Raw genomic sequence first — 15,890 nt, forward strand, 5'->3', positions numbered from 1 at the left:
TCTGCTTTCCTTTTCCGCAGAGAGCCAGAGAAACCCTAGTAAGGGAAGGAAGTCGCCACCCACCACTTCTCAGAACACCTAGAGTGACGGAGGAGCCTCCCGACACCCCCATTCCCTCTGTAATAGTCACAGAAAGTGACCATTCCGTGAGGAACATCTGGGCAGACCATCGTGCTCGCAGGGCCATGTTCCCCACCCGCCAGCGAACCATGCAGCCTGATGACGAGGACGAGGACATCTACCAGATGTTTGTCCCAACAGAGCAGAACGCACCAGAACCAGAGGTACCCTCGGAGAGGTCGGAGGCCACCTCGTCGCCCAAGACAGCTCGACCCTGCAGCTGGCACGTCGAACAGGTGCCCACTGTGCAGATTGACCCTCCGCCCAATGGGAACAGAGTCCTGCGTAGGGCGAGCAGCGCAGGGGAGAAGGCTACAGAGGCTCGACGTAGTCCTGATGATGACCCGGCCAATCACAGCAACTTGGAAGTGATCCATACTGAATCCTCCAGCAATGACCTATCTGGATCATCCTCAGCCGAGCAGCTGACGATAGACGATATTGAAAATGTGTATGACAACATCAGCTATGAGGACCTGAAGAGCATGGGCCTGGTCAGAAGAGACCCAGAAGAGTCACAGAGAAAGACTTCTACAGATGCACAGCGTTCCCAGGGCCAGGCAGCAAGGGCACTAAATGCTCCAGAGGCTGCTGTGGTCACAGAGGCTATGACTGAACCAGACAGTTCCTTGGATAGCAATCGGCCCTCCACACAGGAGGAGAGGCCATTTGGGACATGTGAGCTCAAGATAGTGGAGGAGAGCATCTATGACACCATCTGTTTCAGGGAGCCCCCGTCAAAAGAACTTAAAGGAGTGAATGAATGCAAACAAATACAACAAAAGAGGAACAGTCTGCCGGCCTCTGAACAAGACCTGACTGAAAGCATTGGGGTCTTTGTGTCTGAGGAGAGCCTCCACTTTGGAGAGGATGAGGGACCAGACACCTCCCACCCTGTCCCATGTTCCTTTGAGCCAGATTATTCCTCCTCGTCTGCCTCTGAGACTTTCTCTCAGCGCTCACAGAAAGGAGATAAGATGTCAGAGCAAGTCGATGAGATCTGGAACGATCTGGAAAATTACATCAAGATCAATGAGAAGAAAGCTGATCGACTCCCTGCGGCCTTCCCTGTTAGTGCCGGTGAGTCGCCTAAGAAGACATCCTCAGTCAAAAACAGCCCTACAAAGAGCTCTGTTGGAATTAGTCCTCAATCTGCCAGCCCTCCAACCAAGAGTACCCCAGCACATCAGTCCAAACCCCTAACTGTCACCTCCACACCTTCATTCACCATCCCAATCATCAACCTCCCTGACCGTCAAAGTGAAGGCACCACTGCAGAAGAAAACCACAATCCTGTTCCTACGTCATGCCCCCTTCCTGTCACCCCAGAGCCCCTCCCAGGCACAGTAAAGAGCATCCGTAACAGACTGGCTCGCCTAAGCAGCGGTAGCTTCCGCCTAGAGGATGACGACCTGGTGGAGCTTCCTCAACGAAACACCCCTCAAAAGGAAATTCCCCTCAAGGACCTTCATAGCTTGTTTCCAGGGGAGTTGGCAGGTTTTGACTCCCCCCTTGCCTCCTCTTCTCTCCTGCTGGGTGAGTCTTTGGACATTGAACTGGAAAAATCAAAGAACCGAGTGTTCCTGATGGCACGGCAGTATAGTCAGAAGATCAAGAAAGCCAACCAGCTGTTGCGTATGAGGAGCATGGACCCTGGAGACGCTTGTACACGGACCAGAGCTGAGAAGAAGCAGAAAGACCTGGCAGCCATCTTGGAAGAAAAGAAACAAGGGGGCACCGCTATAGGTAACCAAAAACATTTAGCTCTTTGAACGATCCTTTCTACCTATAGTATTGTTGTTGTGACTAAGAATGCACTAATCTGGCTAACCCTAAAACCTGACTCTCTTTCCCACTCTGGGCATCTCCCAATACTCAGCACCAATCTGATTAGCGTGCTCTCTATTTCCTTCTTTCCTTTTGTAAGGTCATATAAAGCTTTACATGACATCTTAACTACAAATTGAGACAATCATTCACCATGTGCAAATTTTATAGTATAAAAAACAAACATAACCTACTCACACCTCCTTTACATGTTCTGTGCTCTCTCTTCAGGTGCAAGGATAGCAGAGTACTCCCAGCTCTATGACCAGGTAATGTTTAAGGAACCTCCCGGTCCGGCTGGCCCACATCACACCCATCCAGGGCTGCCGTCTTCTCCGTCCATGCCTGAGACCTCCCTGGAGGAGGATTGGCTCCACTCCACTTACAGCAACGGAGAGCTGGCCAGCTTCGTTTCTGCATCCAGCGAGTTGGGCGATGTCCGGGCTTCTTCTACCCCGCAGCACAGACTTACCTCCGCCTGCTCTATCCCTTCTCTCAAGACCTCCCCTTCCTCTCCAACCACCCCACCGTCCCAGAGATGGAGCTCGTGCATGTCCGTGCCAAGCGAAAAAGAGGAGCATGTGTACAGTTCCATTAAGAGACACCCTTCCTTTAATGCTCCATCTTCGCCCTCCTCCTCAAAATCTTCCCCATCCAGCCACTGTCAGTCACTCAGTGCTCTGGGCAGCCAGCAGCAGCAGAACCAGTCTGGACTCAAATGTAACAGACCCACAGACAGACCCCACGGCCCCAGTCTGGGTCGCACTGGTCGGCAGAGTAGCCTCCCAGAGCGCTCCAGCCAGGGACACTCAGACCTCACTTTACACGATGGTCAACAGGTGGTGGTCCTGAACCGGGCTTCTGCACTGAGCATACTCAATGCCACACAGAACTACTTGGCTAATTTTAAGGATGATGGGGAAGATGATGATGACTATGTAGAGATCCGCTCGGAGGATGAGAGTGAACAGGAGCAGGACAGGTTGGCACGGCGGAACGCCAGCACGGCAGTCATTTCCAATCAGAACCTGGGTCTCGCCCACACCCAGAGTCTGCCATGCACACCGGCACACTCTTGCAACCCACTGAGGTCTCTGGACCGCCAGCAACTGGAGAAGTACCTGTGGAGCGAGCCGCAGCAGAGCCAACCCAAAATCGTCCAGTCTCTGAGGGAGAAGTTTCAGTGTTTGAGCTCCAGTAGCTTCGCCTGAGTCTATGTGACAAATAAAAGCCAAATATATGTAAACATACAGCTTATGGCAACAAAAGGGACACTGCTGCTTTTGCCTTGAATGCCCTCCATCATTCAACATCATAGTCCACAAGCATTACACATCTCTCAACATAGATCAGAATCTATTTCTTTGATTGCAGCCATATTTGTAAGAACTTATGTGAAACTCTCTGTTACAATGCTTCAATGTAAAATACATGATAGGTTAATATTAATAGCAAACCCTGCATGGGAGCTGCCTTAGCACTTCCAGGTTCAAGCAATCTTCTTGTGTAAGTTTCAAACAGATCTGGTTGTGAAACGTTAGCAAGTGGTCAAAGCAAAAAATGTGCTCAGTCTCTGAATGGGTTTTAATATTCAAAGGAATTCAAACTCTTTTATTGCTTTACTTGTAAGCCTTGTAGCAAAAAAGGGGAGTCATATCAATTGGTTGTGCTGGAGGACTTAGTGCCAATAAACTGTTGTACAGTTACCGTAGTTCAGGATATCTGTAACAATTGTAAGAAATAAAATCAAAATTCTGATTGTCTTTGGCGGATATTGACTCTCCAAGGTTGTTTTTTTTAAATTTGCTGTTAAGATTGTTTTAACGACATTTTTAGCACTCATTAATCTTAACCTGTGTAGGAGCGGTGAACCACAGTGATGGCTAGTGTTTTTAATTGTGCTTACACTCAAACTGCTTTGGACAAGCAGCTTTTTCAAATTGCCAGTTTAAATTTGTGATCTTCCGATTCGTTACACATGCTAGATTGTCACTTAAACTGTGTTTTGTTATTAGCAATAATTGTGACAAAAAGGTTGCAGGTGTAAAGAAAACATGTTGGCTAAGATCCAATAGTTTAAGTGTAACTAGACTTAGACCTGTGAAGTCTATTTGAAGTTATTGTATTTCACTCTACCTGCCACATTTGTCATCAAACAAAAGGTATCACGCTTTAAATTTAAGAGAAGATGCTGATATTTTAATTAATCTGTAAGAAACCGGAGGGCTTCATATTTATTTTGAATCTGTGAGTAAATCAAAGTTGTTTTTACGTGTTATGGTCTATGGGCATCCATCATGTAATGTGCATATCAACAAGTGGATGATTTTTTTTATATCATATTAATTTTAACCTTTGTTTTTAAGAGGGACCACGAAGGAGAACATTAAGGAAAGATAGTTACAAGACTACAGTACTGTATTTGGTGTATTTTTTTTTTAATTCTATTTCAAACGATAGTCTGTTTACTTTGTTTACGTTATGGGACACTCCCAACTGTCACACTACTGATTGCATCCACAGTCACAGAAAGAAAGTCACAAAGTTGTTAATCACTTTAATAAGATTCATACAACACCATTGTTTTCTCTCCCCTAGAAGCAAATCTGGTATTTACCACACACTGTCTTAAAAAAAAAAAAATCACTAAAGTTGTCCTATTTATTTGAAAACCTAACTGTTATTTTGGTCCTTATCGCCGTTAGCCCCAGACAAGTTATTAAATAAAGTATTTATTAAAAGATGGTTTTATTCAGATTAAGGGACACAGACAAAATTTGAATTAAATACTGTGAATATTTTCAGCAGTAGGTTTTCTCTCACGCACTGCTTAAATACAAGTTCCAAATCAAAAACACGTGAATAGTTTAAAAGCACAAAATAATGGCCTAATGTTTATATCAGGAAATGGCTTAAAAACCAAGTTAGGAATATGAAGTATGTGTTTTGTCATTGTACATTTTGTCCCATGTTTCACTGGTGGGGATTGTCTGTCTTCGTTGACTTTTTTTTGCACTTTTCTGTCTTTTTTTACGTTTTATTTGTAAACACTTTGTAAAGATGTACATTTTAGGAAAGGTATTCTTGTATGCCATAGGTATGCTTTAAAATGCTTTAATGTTTAAGTTAAGTGTAATGTATTTTTTAACTGCCTAGTTGTCATTGCAGAACAATGTATTGGAGGTATTAAATTCAGATTAAACTCATATCTGTGTTTTTGTGATTATTATTGAATAAATATAAATATAATACAGAACAGCAGCTGATTACCAATCAGAGGTCATGTTAATCAATAGGAACTATTCATTGCTTAAGAGACCAACCTCAAAAAACAATGTCTGTGATGATGATTGTCATTTTTTTGAAGAATACGCAAAGTAGGGGATAAAAATAATGATTTCCATACTTTTTTTAGCATGTATTTGTTATATCATAGTTTAAAAAGTAGGCTACATCAGTTTATTATATAATGCAGCATATATGGATATTATCACACTTATCTTCAATCGGTTATGACATTTTGGTAGCTAAAAAAAGTTATGCCCACATCACAATTATTGTCCAAAAAAGACAAAATTAGATATGTCTAAGTATAGCCCAACCAATAATAAATCTTTCAGGTCAATGCCAATATCCAACTATTTTTATTTATTTGTATTTATGTAAACTACATTTTGCATAATTGTATTTATTAAAGAGTTTGTTTTTCCAAAAAAATGTGACTTATAAATATTCCTGAGAACTTTATGGCTAAAAACTAATCTCGTCGATACTCTCTTGTGGGCAAACTATGACACAGTTTCCAAATTATTTATTCATATTTGTAAATGGACATTTGTATCTTATCTCAAACATATCTGACATTCTGTACTACAGTTTCTTGTTACTTACACTTCTATGTCATAATAAATAGCTCAGCTAATATATTTGGCCATGAATAAAACAATTCAATCCAATACAATTCATACTTTCACAACAGGTTTAAAACAATCTCGCCATACAGTTCAATAAACAGCAGAGGGCGCACTTACAGCCCACCATAAAATATATACACATAAACAAGAACCAAGAAGAAAAAATAGGAGGCATGCTGGGAACTGTAGTTCACAGTAAATAACGTGACAAAGCGTTAGTTTATAATTTGATAAGGGAACTGATTGATTTAAAACGTAATTACAACTTAAAAGTTGATATTCTTTACCTAGTTAAAAGCCCTTAAACTGTAATTTCGGGGGGATTTGGGGAAAGATTTTCTTCTCGAACTTTCTCCGTTCTGCTTATTGTCGGTTTACCCATAGTGCACTGCGTCGCTTCCTTTCTTCTTGGTTGTGTGGTGGTCCAAAATGTCTCTATTAGATGGTCCGTTAAATGTTCTCGGCCAGAGAACAACCGGTGAATCTGTCCGTACTCAAAATGGTAAGTTGTGGTGCTCTTTCACTTGGTGTTTCATATACGCTTCATTTATTTTCTATGCGTCACGAATGACCGACGGGAGAAGGGATTTCATTTACTGCAAGCGCCACACGTGTGGCTAAAGCTAATGCTAGCTAACTTTTATGTTAACTTTAAGCCTCTGCTCCTTCTCTACCGACATGCTGCACAGTCTGCTATTTTTACACAATGTGCAATTTGCGCCGACAGCATTAGTTGTAAAGTTGTAATCCCTTTTCAGTACCTTCCACTCGCATCACAATGAATGGACGGCTATGCTAATGGGATAGAAAAAACACTGTCATGGTCTGAAGGTGTGGCTAGCTTACTGTGAACCCCACTCAATAAAATGACAGAATATGTCAATGACCGGTGTATTATTACAAGTTGCGTTGGACCGTGTTAAATGTGCGAGCTATCTTTAAATGCAAAGAAAATGTCGTTACGTATGTTATTTGGCACGGTTGATCAGTGGTTAGCATAGCACTGCTGTGTACTAGGTTCGATTCCCGGTCCAGAGACTTGCACATGTCCTCGGGCTCTATGGTTTCCTCCCACTAGAAAAAACTGGGTGGCGCACTGCTCCTAATTAGGATGGGTTTAATGCAGAGGATGCGTTCCTTGCAGGTTCGTGTAAAATTGTACACGAAAAATAGAGGATATCTTATATCATTTAGAGCTTTAAGTGATAGTAGCAGCTTTATTCTTGTCTTTGCAGTCATGGCTGCATCATCCATCGCCAACATCGTCAAGAGTTCCCTGGGACCCGTTGGCCTCGACAAGATGTTGGTGGACGACATTGGGGTCTGTGTCACCTGTTAACAATATATTATTATGCATTTCTTGTATTAGTCCTCTTACCCGATTTGAAACATTGTGGTCTGATTTGCTCACCTGACTCATATTATTGTGTGACAGGACGTGACCATCACCAACGATGGAGCAACCATCCTGAAGCTGCTGGAGGTGGAGCACCCAGCGGCCAAGGTCCTGTGTGAACTGGCTGACCTGCAGGATAAGGAGGTCGGAGATGGGACCACTTCTGTGGTGAGTAGGGTCAACAGCTGCTCCAATATGGTGTCTGAGTTTAGGAGTAGATGCCACAAGCTCCTTATACTCTCACAGGGAGAATGTGCTGTACTTGGTAAACATAATTCTTGCTGTACACATAATACTGAGTTTAGTTTGTTTACCGATGTCCTGTTTTAGTACCGTGCATCTGCCTTTTAATACGGGTGTGTGGCTATGCTAACAGGAGAGAGAAACTGTCCTTCAGTGTCTGAAGGGGTTGAGCAGCCTAATTTCTGCCACCCCTAATGAAACGATGGTACAATGTGAAACTCTGTTACCTTTTTACTAAATTTTTATTCATGGTCTAACACTATTCTCAGTTGGTATATGAAGCCAATGACAGTTTTTACTTATGTATATGATGTGACGTTATTTTAGGTAATTCTTGCCGCAGAATTGCTAAAGAGTGCAGATGAGCTGGTCAAGCAGAAGATTCACCCCACGTCAGTCATCAGCGGATATCGTCTGGCATGCAAGTAAGATGTCAACGTTGAGAACTACTCTTTACTCTGTTCAGAAGTGTTTCTGAATGGACGCAGATGAGCGCTGGCTGCTTGAGATCTGTATAGATGTTTTGACATGCAAACTTGCCTTTTCGTTTACCAGGGAAGCGGTGCGCTACATTAATGAGAATCTCACTATCGCAACAGATGAACTGGGGAGAGAGTGCCTAATTAATGCAGCCAAGACCTCCATGTCTTCCAAAATCATTGGAGTGTATCCTTATTGCTGGACTATGCATACAATGTTTTTTGTAACTTTTCTATTTGTGGTGTTTGCAGGCAATGAGTAATTGTTTAAGTGAATTAATCTGCCTTAACCCTCAAGCACTCAGTGATAGTGATTTCTTTGCTAACATGGTGGTGGACGCGGTCATTGCTGTGAAGTTTGTGGACAGCAAGGGGGTGGCCAAATATCCCATCAACTCGGTGAATGTGCTGAAAGCCCATGGGCGCAGCCAGAAAGAGAGCTTCTTGGTTAATGGTTATGCAGTGAACTGTACAGTTGGATCACACGGTAGGTTTAGTTATTACTGTGTGAGTTACTTTAAATTCCTAAATTTTTAAAGTTTACTTAAAAGCATTGTGTAATACCATGCATTGCCGTTGCAGCAGATTAAACTCCCATTTAAATTTGCTGCTATGTCTAACCTGATGGCGTAAGCAGTGATACGCGTGGGAGACAGTACAGTGGCTCTGAAAGGAATATAGATGCAGTAGTTTGTAAACTGCATCACAATCTTTCTAGCCAAACAGAGTAAAAGCCCAAAATAAATTTTTTTTAAATTTATTAATTTTTGTCTTCACATTGAGTTCCAAGGTGCTTCCTCTAAACTTTCTGTTTTGGTGTTTTTTCTAAAGAAATGGTAAAGCGTATCGTCAACGCTAAGATTGCTTGCCTGGACTTCAGTCTGCAGAAGACCAAGATGAAGATGGGAGTCCAAGTCATCATCAATGACCCAGAGAAGCTTGACCAGATCAGACAGAGGTACGTACTGTTTTTCTCCTTTACACGATCAAAATTGATCCTTAAAACTGTTCCTATTTTAAATTTGCTGTGATGCTGAATCAATGGTTTACACAGTGATACGCGTGGGAGAAAATATAAGCAGCCCTGATATATGGCAGCAGTTTCTCTCTAAGCTGTTGTACCAGTATTGTGGGCTGGACATTTTTGTATTTATACTGTATCTAAATAGAAGTGCTGAAACTGAATCAATATTGCATTTGGTTGCGTTAGGGAATCTGATATTACCAAGGAGAGGATTCAAAAGATTTTGGCATCAGGTGCCAACGTTATCCTGACCACCGGTGGCATTGACGACATGTGTCTTAAGTACTTTGTGGATGTCGGAGCCATGGCAGTGAGAAGGGTTCTTAAGAAGGACCTCAAACGCATTGCCAAGGCAACCGGAGGTAGGGTGGAAGTATAATAACGTTTGTGCTGATTTACCTGATTGGCTTTTGGGTTACTGGTCCAAAGATCTTTTATGTTTTAATTTCTTGGTCAAGCCCTTATATTCAGTTCTTTCAACTAATAATAAATGTCTTGGTTGTTTGTCCATCTTCAGCCACCGTCTGCCCTTCTCTGACCAATCTGGAGGGAGAGGAGACGTTTGAGGCAACTATGCTCGGCCAGGCGGAGGAAGTTGTGCAAGAGCGCATCTGTGACGACGAGCTCATCCTTGTCAAGAAGTAAGAACTGCAACACTAAATAGCAATGTTTTATATTTCATAATAACTATGAAGAACACAATGCAGATTCATAGTCATGTCAGTACAACTGTAGGATCACAACCTTTCAGTGCATTCAACTGTACCTTTTTCTATAGTAGTAGGCAGGAGTTGTGATTAGGGCTGGGTACCAAATATTTAACTTCATAGGCACCGACCAAATTGTCTAAGTATTGAAAAATGCCCCAGCATTCAATACCCAATCTCATTAGTGATGGCCGATTGAAGCTTTGTGAACCAGTGTTCAGCAGTTGGTAGAGAATATACTGAATTGCAAAGCCTTAGGCCTTTCTCTTAAAACCAAGAGTGCAATCTAGTGGGCTCAGAAAATAAAGACACTGGTTCACAAAGCTTCATTTAGCCATCATTAAATCTCAATACCTAAGGAGTAAATCATATCGGCGTCCGTGAGCCCTAAGCATCCAGCATGCTTCTACCAAGATCTCATGTTTGTGATTGGCTGTCTAACATGACACGGTAAGAGGAAGGCATGAAAAACTCTACGTTACGTAATTGGTATCAAAGTAATACCGCAATTACCCAGCCCTAGTTGGGATAAACTTGGACAATGAAAAGGGTTTGCATGATCTGTGTTCATGATCTATACAGATATACTGTCTACAGATACATTTTCTACAGTCTGACGCATGTTAACGGTACTGATTCTGTTTTCTCCTTTGAATCCACTCAGTACCAAAGCACGCACATCAGCATCCATCATTTTGCGCGGGGCCAACGACTTTATGTGCGACGAGATGGAGCGTTCCATGCACGACGCTCTCTGTGTAGTCAAGAGGGTGCTGGAGTCTAAGTCTATAGTGCCAGGAGGTGGCGCTGTGGAGGCCGCTCTGTCAATCTACCTAGAGAATTATGCTACCAGCATGGTGAGCCATATCCTATGAATAAACCTTTTGTTTTGTCAAGCATGAGGATTGTTGGTATGTTTTTTTTTTTTTGTTTTTTTTTAAAGAGATGATTAGATGTTGGTGTATGTAGTTTTGTTTGTAATACCCAATACTAAGATGTTGCTCATCATCTGTTTTTCAGGGTTCCAGAGAGCAGCTGGCTATTGCTGAGTTTGCTCGGTCTCTCCTAGTCATCCCCAAGACGCTGGCTGTGAACGCAGCGCAGGACTCCACGGATCTGGTGGCCAAGCTTCGGGCCTTCCACAATGAGGCCCAGGTTAATCCTGAACGCAAGAATCTCAAGTGGTGAGTCTTTCCTTACTGCACCAGTCATGAAACGGTATGTCTGTTACCATTTAGTGAAGTGGCACTACGGATCTAGTCTGTGTTGAGGCCCATTTTTTTTTATTGCTGTTAACTGCTTTTTTAAGTCTTATCATATTAAAATCTTTGGGTTTGACATTTTTGAAAAATGTCTGTGCATTTTATAGACCTAGAACCACTAACCAATAAATGTAGTAAATTGGTAGATGAATCGTCTGTAAAAATGAATTGCAGCCTTAATGTCAACCTGCTGTTGCCAATTTAAAACTATAAAATGGAGTAAAAAAAGAGACAAAATAAAGATGCCGGATTTTAGGAGCTTGTATAGTTAGACAATCCTACTTTTAAAAACAAATTTTTTCGTTAAGTTTTACTTTTTTTTTTTACTCTCAACTGCTATGTGAACTTGTGTAGTATGAGACATTCAGTATTTGACCACGGTTTGTCTTGTAGGATTGGTCTGGACCTGGTCAACGGCAAGCCAAGAGACAACCGCCAGGCTGGCGTGTACGAGCCCACCATGGTTAAGACAAAGAGCCTCAAGTTTGCCACAGAGGCTGCGATCACCATCCTTCGTATCGATGACCTCATCAAACTGTTCCCAGAGCCGAAGGAGGGCGGGCAGTCGTACCAAGATGCAGTGCAGTCAGGATCTCTGGAGGGTTAAAAAGGCTGATTGGTCCTGATATTTTCATCTGTATTTATGCGTAAGGAGCTCTTCATGGCTGTTGCTCTAGTGTAGGCCATGCACTTTGCCTGTTTACTGTTCTCCCACTCCCTTGCTTCCAGAGGATCTGTAAGTGATTTGTTTTTGTTTTTGGACACTTAATAAAGCTCCAATGGTTGTAAATGGCTGTTGATTTGTTAATTTAGATTGGCTAGCTGTGGTTAATGTGTAGGCTTTGAGAAATGAGTTTCAAAGAAGCTGTTGACCCTCGGGCTTATCCCTTTATTGATATGTAGAACAGCTGGATTACAGGAAACATTTTCAGACATCGTGCTATGTACAGGAAGCACATGGTTAGAGAAGGCTAGCGTACTTAACGTTATGGCACTGTTTCGGGACTACTCGGAAGTTGATTGAATCCTGTTTTTACAGCGATCTGAATCTATGGAGTGCTGCAAGCTATCAAATTACGCCACAAATTAAAAATGATCTATAGTCTGTAGCTTGTCTTACAGACTAGGCACTAATGGCCTTGCATATGAAGTTTGTTTCACTTTTGTACAGGTAATTAAAAACCGGTTCCCCCTCATTGATTGCTTAACAACTACAAACTGCAGCATGGCGCTTACCTGGCACATCTAATTCCAGCATGTTTAAGCTCTAAGTATACACTAGATGTACATTATCTAGACATCTTAAGTCTTAAGCCACACAGCTATTGCTGGGGAAGGGTTAATTTAAAGCTCACAGTGAGAATGGCAAGATATTGTTGGATGAGACCTAAGATGAGGACTGGAAGAACAGAGGTAAATCATTTTATATCATGTCCAACAGTGTAAACAATAATTTTAAGTATCCCTTATAGCTTAAAGATGACTGTTCAATTTGTGAAGAAGAATTAGGTTTTCCTCTTAAACCCTCTCCACGCACATGGCGATGCCCATCCCTCCTCCAATGCAGAGAGACGCCACGCCCTTATGGCCTCCAGTCCTCTGAAGGCTGTGTAACAAGGTGACCAGCACTCTGCAGCCAGACATGCCGATGGGATGGCCCAGAGAGATGGCCCCACCACTCACGTTCACCTGAGGAGGACAAAAAGGACAAGGGTCGCCGTGCTGTTCCCACTCCAAAATGTCAAATTTAAACACATCAGGCTGTTACTGGAAAAACCTCGTTTGAAATCTTAAAATGACCAGATGTACTGTTAGTATTTACCTTGTCTGCATTAAGGCCAAGCTCTTTAACCACAACAACAGACTGGGCAGAAAATGCTTCATTGATCTCAAATAAGTCGACTTGGTCCAACTGCCAGCCTGCTTTTTCAACCTATCCAAGGAGAACAAGACAATGACAAAATAATGAAGACAGAAGCATTTTAAGAATGTCTGTTCATTGTAGTGCTATAGATTTCTCACCGCTTTCCTGATGGCTGGGATTGGTCCAGTTCCCATGATAGACGGGTCAAGGCCTGCCTGAGCCCACGATACGATCCTGGCCATGGGTTTTAGGCCACGCCTCACAGCCTCTGATTGGCTCATTAGGACAGTTGCGGCTGCTCCATCATTAATACCTACAGTTAAAAAAAGTAGATTAACATGAAAAATAACATGCATTAGAAAACAAAGCTGGCACTAAAGATGTCCCCAGTGGCAGAAGTCTGTTTGGTTAGTAAACCTCTGACATTTGTGTCATCAAAAAAAAACTGTTGGACCAACTTTCGAACCTGAGGAGTTGCCAGCGGTGACTGTGCCACTGCTGTTCTTAATGAAGCAGGGTCTCAGCTTGGACATGTTTTCCATGTTGCTGCCGTGGCGAGGAAACTCATCCGTCTTCACCTCCACTGGACCTGAAGGTAACAGACTAATGTTACAGCGTATGCACACCAAGGACACATGAGACAATTTTGCAATAGTTCAACAGTAAGCAACTCCTCGCCTTTTCTGGACGGCACCATGACTGGGACAATCTCTTGATCAAAATGTCCAGATTTCTGTGCAGCCTCCGTTTTGTTCTGGGACTGGACAGCAAACAGGTCCTGCTCCTCTCGACTAACTCCCCACTGCTTTGCTACATTCTCAGCTGATAAAACGTATTAACACGATTTAATGCTCATTGAGATGCGTGACAGTCAGGCTATTGCCGAAGTATACTCTCAGCCATGCACACCTGTGATGCCCATGTGGTAGCCATGGAAGGCGTCTGTCAGGCCGTCGGCCACCATGGAGTCCTGGAGGGAGGCGTCGCCCATCTTCACCCCCGCTCTCATTTGCAGCGTGTGAGGAGCCTTAGGTGGGACCAGGAAACAAACCTTTATAGTCTCATCATCGAGGAAATATCACTCTTCACCCCTTGACCGCTGGAAAACATCGGGCTTTATGCAGGTACATGTTTGTATTAAACAGGGTTTTTGTGTGTGTGTGTGTATGTATATATATATATATATATATATATATATTCATATATATATTCATTCATGAACAAGTATTCCAAGTCGGATTCACTCAACACTCTTAACTGCACAAATCTTGTTTCAACTTAATGAAATCCATCAAGCCCCCTAATACGATCATATGATGCCACCTGGATAAAAGGAATTTTACACTATGGAGCTTCAAGAAATTTTGCAATAGATTTCTTAGTCATTTTCAACAGTTTTGGATCATATTCAATCATGCTATTTTAATCAATAATCATATTCATAAACTCTTCATTCAGATTAAGGCATTATGATTGTTAGGTCTTGCCCTGAGAAGAAAGACAGACTATTTTTTCGTGATGTGCACATCTGCACCACTCGAGAATTTAGTTTAGCCCTAATAAGTATGACAAAATTGGTGAGTGCTCTGAATTCTCTTAAATCCCTCACACATGCCACTTAAAAACAGATCCGTGCGTACACGTGGTTCTCGTGTGAGGCCTGCTAACTTCATTTTGTTGGGTTCATATGCACTAACCAAATTACATAATTTCCTTCTAGGGTTGGCTATCTTTTTAAAATGTTAACTACTAGAGCAATTTAGATACCCAAAGTGTGACACTGAAAATATTGTATACATTCATTTGAATTTCATACAAATCATTTTTTTCAGTTTACTACAAGATGATATTTCTCAAATACAAACATTATATAAACACGAGCAAAGCACGTAATATATAATAAAATACTATCTGATCAATGAATTGGTATATTTATAATAGGCCTTTAAAGAAGACACCCATCGATTATCAATCTGATCTAATTGCATTTTTATGTTCCTTTCTGACACTCATGTCATAACCTACCCTGCTCATACTCTCCATGCCGCCTGCCACCACCACAGCGGACTCTCCAGTCTGGATGGACTGAGCTCCCAGACACACAGCCTTCAGCCCGGATCCACACACCATCTGGCAGCTCCAGGCCGGGACAGGGTAGGGGATACCTGCCCCAACGCTGGCCTGACGTGCCGGGTTCTGCCCGTGACCTTAAGGACAGAAAACAAAATGGAGACCAATGGGACAAGGTGAGTTTGATAGTTGAGTGAGTGCAAATATTGTGAAAGGTAAGTTGTATCTAACCAAACAACTGTTAACACTACACACATGATATGAGGAAACAGAGTATAACAGAAGACCTCTGCCACACATTGATCTCAGTGATTTCCTGAGCTTTCACCTGCTGTTAGGACGTGTCCCATGATAACCTCAGAGACCTCTTCAGGCGTCACCCCGGCCCGCTTCAGAACATCCTTGATCACAACTGAACACAGGTCAGGCAGAGGCACCGTGGAAAGAGCACCGTTTAAGGACCCTGTGTAAAAAAAAAATATTGAAGGATAAGCACATAATCCGTTACATAATGCAGGGTCGACACACTGGAACATCATTCATTTTACATGAGGAGGAGACTTGCAATATCTATTTAGGCTGACACCGCCCAAATAACTGTAGTCAAAGGCAGTATGCAACGGAAGATCTTTAAGGACAAGCTGTGGTTGTTTTGCTGGTGTCCGTTTAAGTCCTAAAATGATTTGTCAATAAGCCGAATTAGCTGATTAATATCAACCTCTCGAGAGGATTGGTTGGACAAAAAAGGTAACTTAAGGGTGTCACCAATATCATATAAGTTTATATATATATGTGTGTGTGTGTACACCATTATACACCTGTTTACCTACTTAACCTGCCTTTGTGCTGCTAATACATTGTTGGCTTCAGTGGATACGCAGTGGTTTGACTCGTCAAATTAAATGTATCACATACAGTGGGTACGGAAAGTATTCAGACCCCTTTAAATTTTTCACTCTTTGTTTCATTGCAGCCATTTTCCAA

General features: G+C 42.4%; 3 protein-coding genes and 1 non-coding gene across 5 annotated transcripts in view; 3 read left to right on the top strand and 1 right to left on the bottom strand.

Annotated features, from left to right (window-relative positions):
- LOC117961084 (pleckstrin homology domain-containing family G member 1) overlaps positions 1–5,153 on the top strand; it is a 38,716-nt gene extending 33,563 nt beyond the window's left edge. For both annotated transcript variants that reach the window (XM_034899470.1, XM_034899469.1), the window contains exons 16-17: positions 21–1,866; positions 2,179–5,153. In XM_034899470.1, the coding sequence (XP_034755361.1) occupies positions 21–1,866; positions 2,179–3,158 (2,826 nt within the window). In that variant the 3' untranslated portion in view covers positions 3,159–5,153. The remainder of the gene's footprint in view (positions 1–20; positions 1,867–2,178) is intronic.
- Positions 5,154–6,104: 951 nt separating this feature from the next.
- On the top strand, positions 6,105–11,782 carry tcp1 (t-complex 1). The gene is made up of 12 exons (XM_034899471.1): positions 6,105–6,363; positions 7,097–7,182; positions 7,297–7,425; positions 7,828–7,925; positions 8,056–8,166; positions 8,285–8,466; positions 8,811–8,937; positions 9,190–9,365; positions 9,521–9,644; positions 10,375–10,567; positions 10,731–10,894; positions 11,366–11,782. Exons 1-12 carry the CDS (start codon positions 6,291–6,293, stop codon positions 11,577–11,579), a joined length of 1,677 nt encoding a protein of 558 aa, XP_034755362.1. The 5' UTR covers positions 6,105–6,290; the 3' UTR covers positions 11,580–11,782.
- On the top strand, positions 6,607–6,745 carry LOC117962006. Its single transcript, XR_004660537.1, has one exon. It is a non-coding gene; the product is annotated as a small nucleolar RNA SNORA29 (small nucleolar RNA).
- A 58-nt stretch (positions 11,783–11,840) lies between the features above and the next one.
- Positions 11,841–15,890, bottom strand: part of acat2 (acetyl-CoA acetyltransferase 2) — a 4,813-nt gene continuing 763 nt past the window's right edge. Inside the window, exons 2-9 of the mRNA XM_034899473.1 lie at positions 15,235–15,369; positions 14,862–15,043; positions 13,746–13,863; positions 13,515–13,658; positions 13,303–13,425; positions 12,995–13,149; positions 12,795–12,905; positions 11,841–12,661 (exon numbers count right to left, since the gene is read on the bottom strand). Of these exons, the coding sequence (XP_034755364.1) occupies positions 12,491–12,661; positions 12,795–12,905; positions 12,995–13,149; positions 13,303–13,425; positions 13,515–13,658; positions 13,746–13,863; positions 14,862–15,043; positions 15,235–15,369 (1,139 nt within the window). The 3' untranslated portion in view covers positions 11,841–12,490. The remainder of the gene's footprint in view (positions 12,662–12,794; positions 12,906–12,994; positions 13,150–13,302; positions 13,426–13,514; positions 13,659–13,745; positions 13,864–14,861; positions 15,044–15,234; positions 15,370–15,890) is intronic.

This window comes from Etheostoma cragini, chromosome 18, assembly GCF_013103735.1.
Source record: "Etheostoma cragini isolate CJK2018 chromosome 18, CSU_Ecrag_1.0, whole genome shotgun sequence".
NCBI lineage: Eukaryota > Metazoa > Chordata > Actinopteri > Perciformes > Percidae > Etheostoma > Etheostoma cragini.

Excerpts from the sequence above, each read along its gene's own strand:
- tcp1 (XM_034899471.1), top strand. The coding sequence starts at position 6,291 with ATGTCTCTATTAGATGGTCCGTTAAATGTTCTCGGCCAGAGAACAACC. Across the intron at positions 9,645-10,374 it reads GAGCTCATCCTTGTCAAGAA|TACCAAAGCACGCACATCAG; the intron begins GTAAGAACTGCA and ends GAATCCACTCAG. Across the intron at positions 10,895-11,365 it reads GAACGCAAGAATCTCAAGTG|GATTGGTCTGGACCTGGTCA; the intron begins GTGAGTCTTTCC and ends TTTGTCTTGTAG.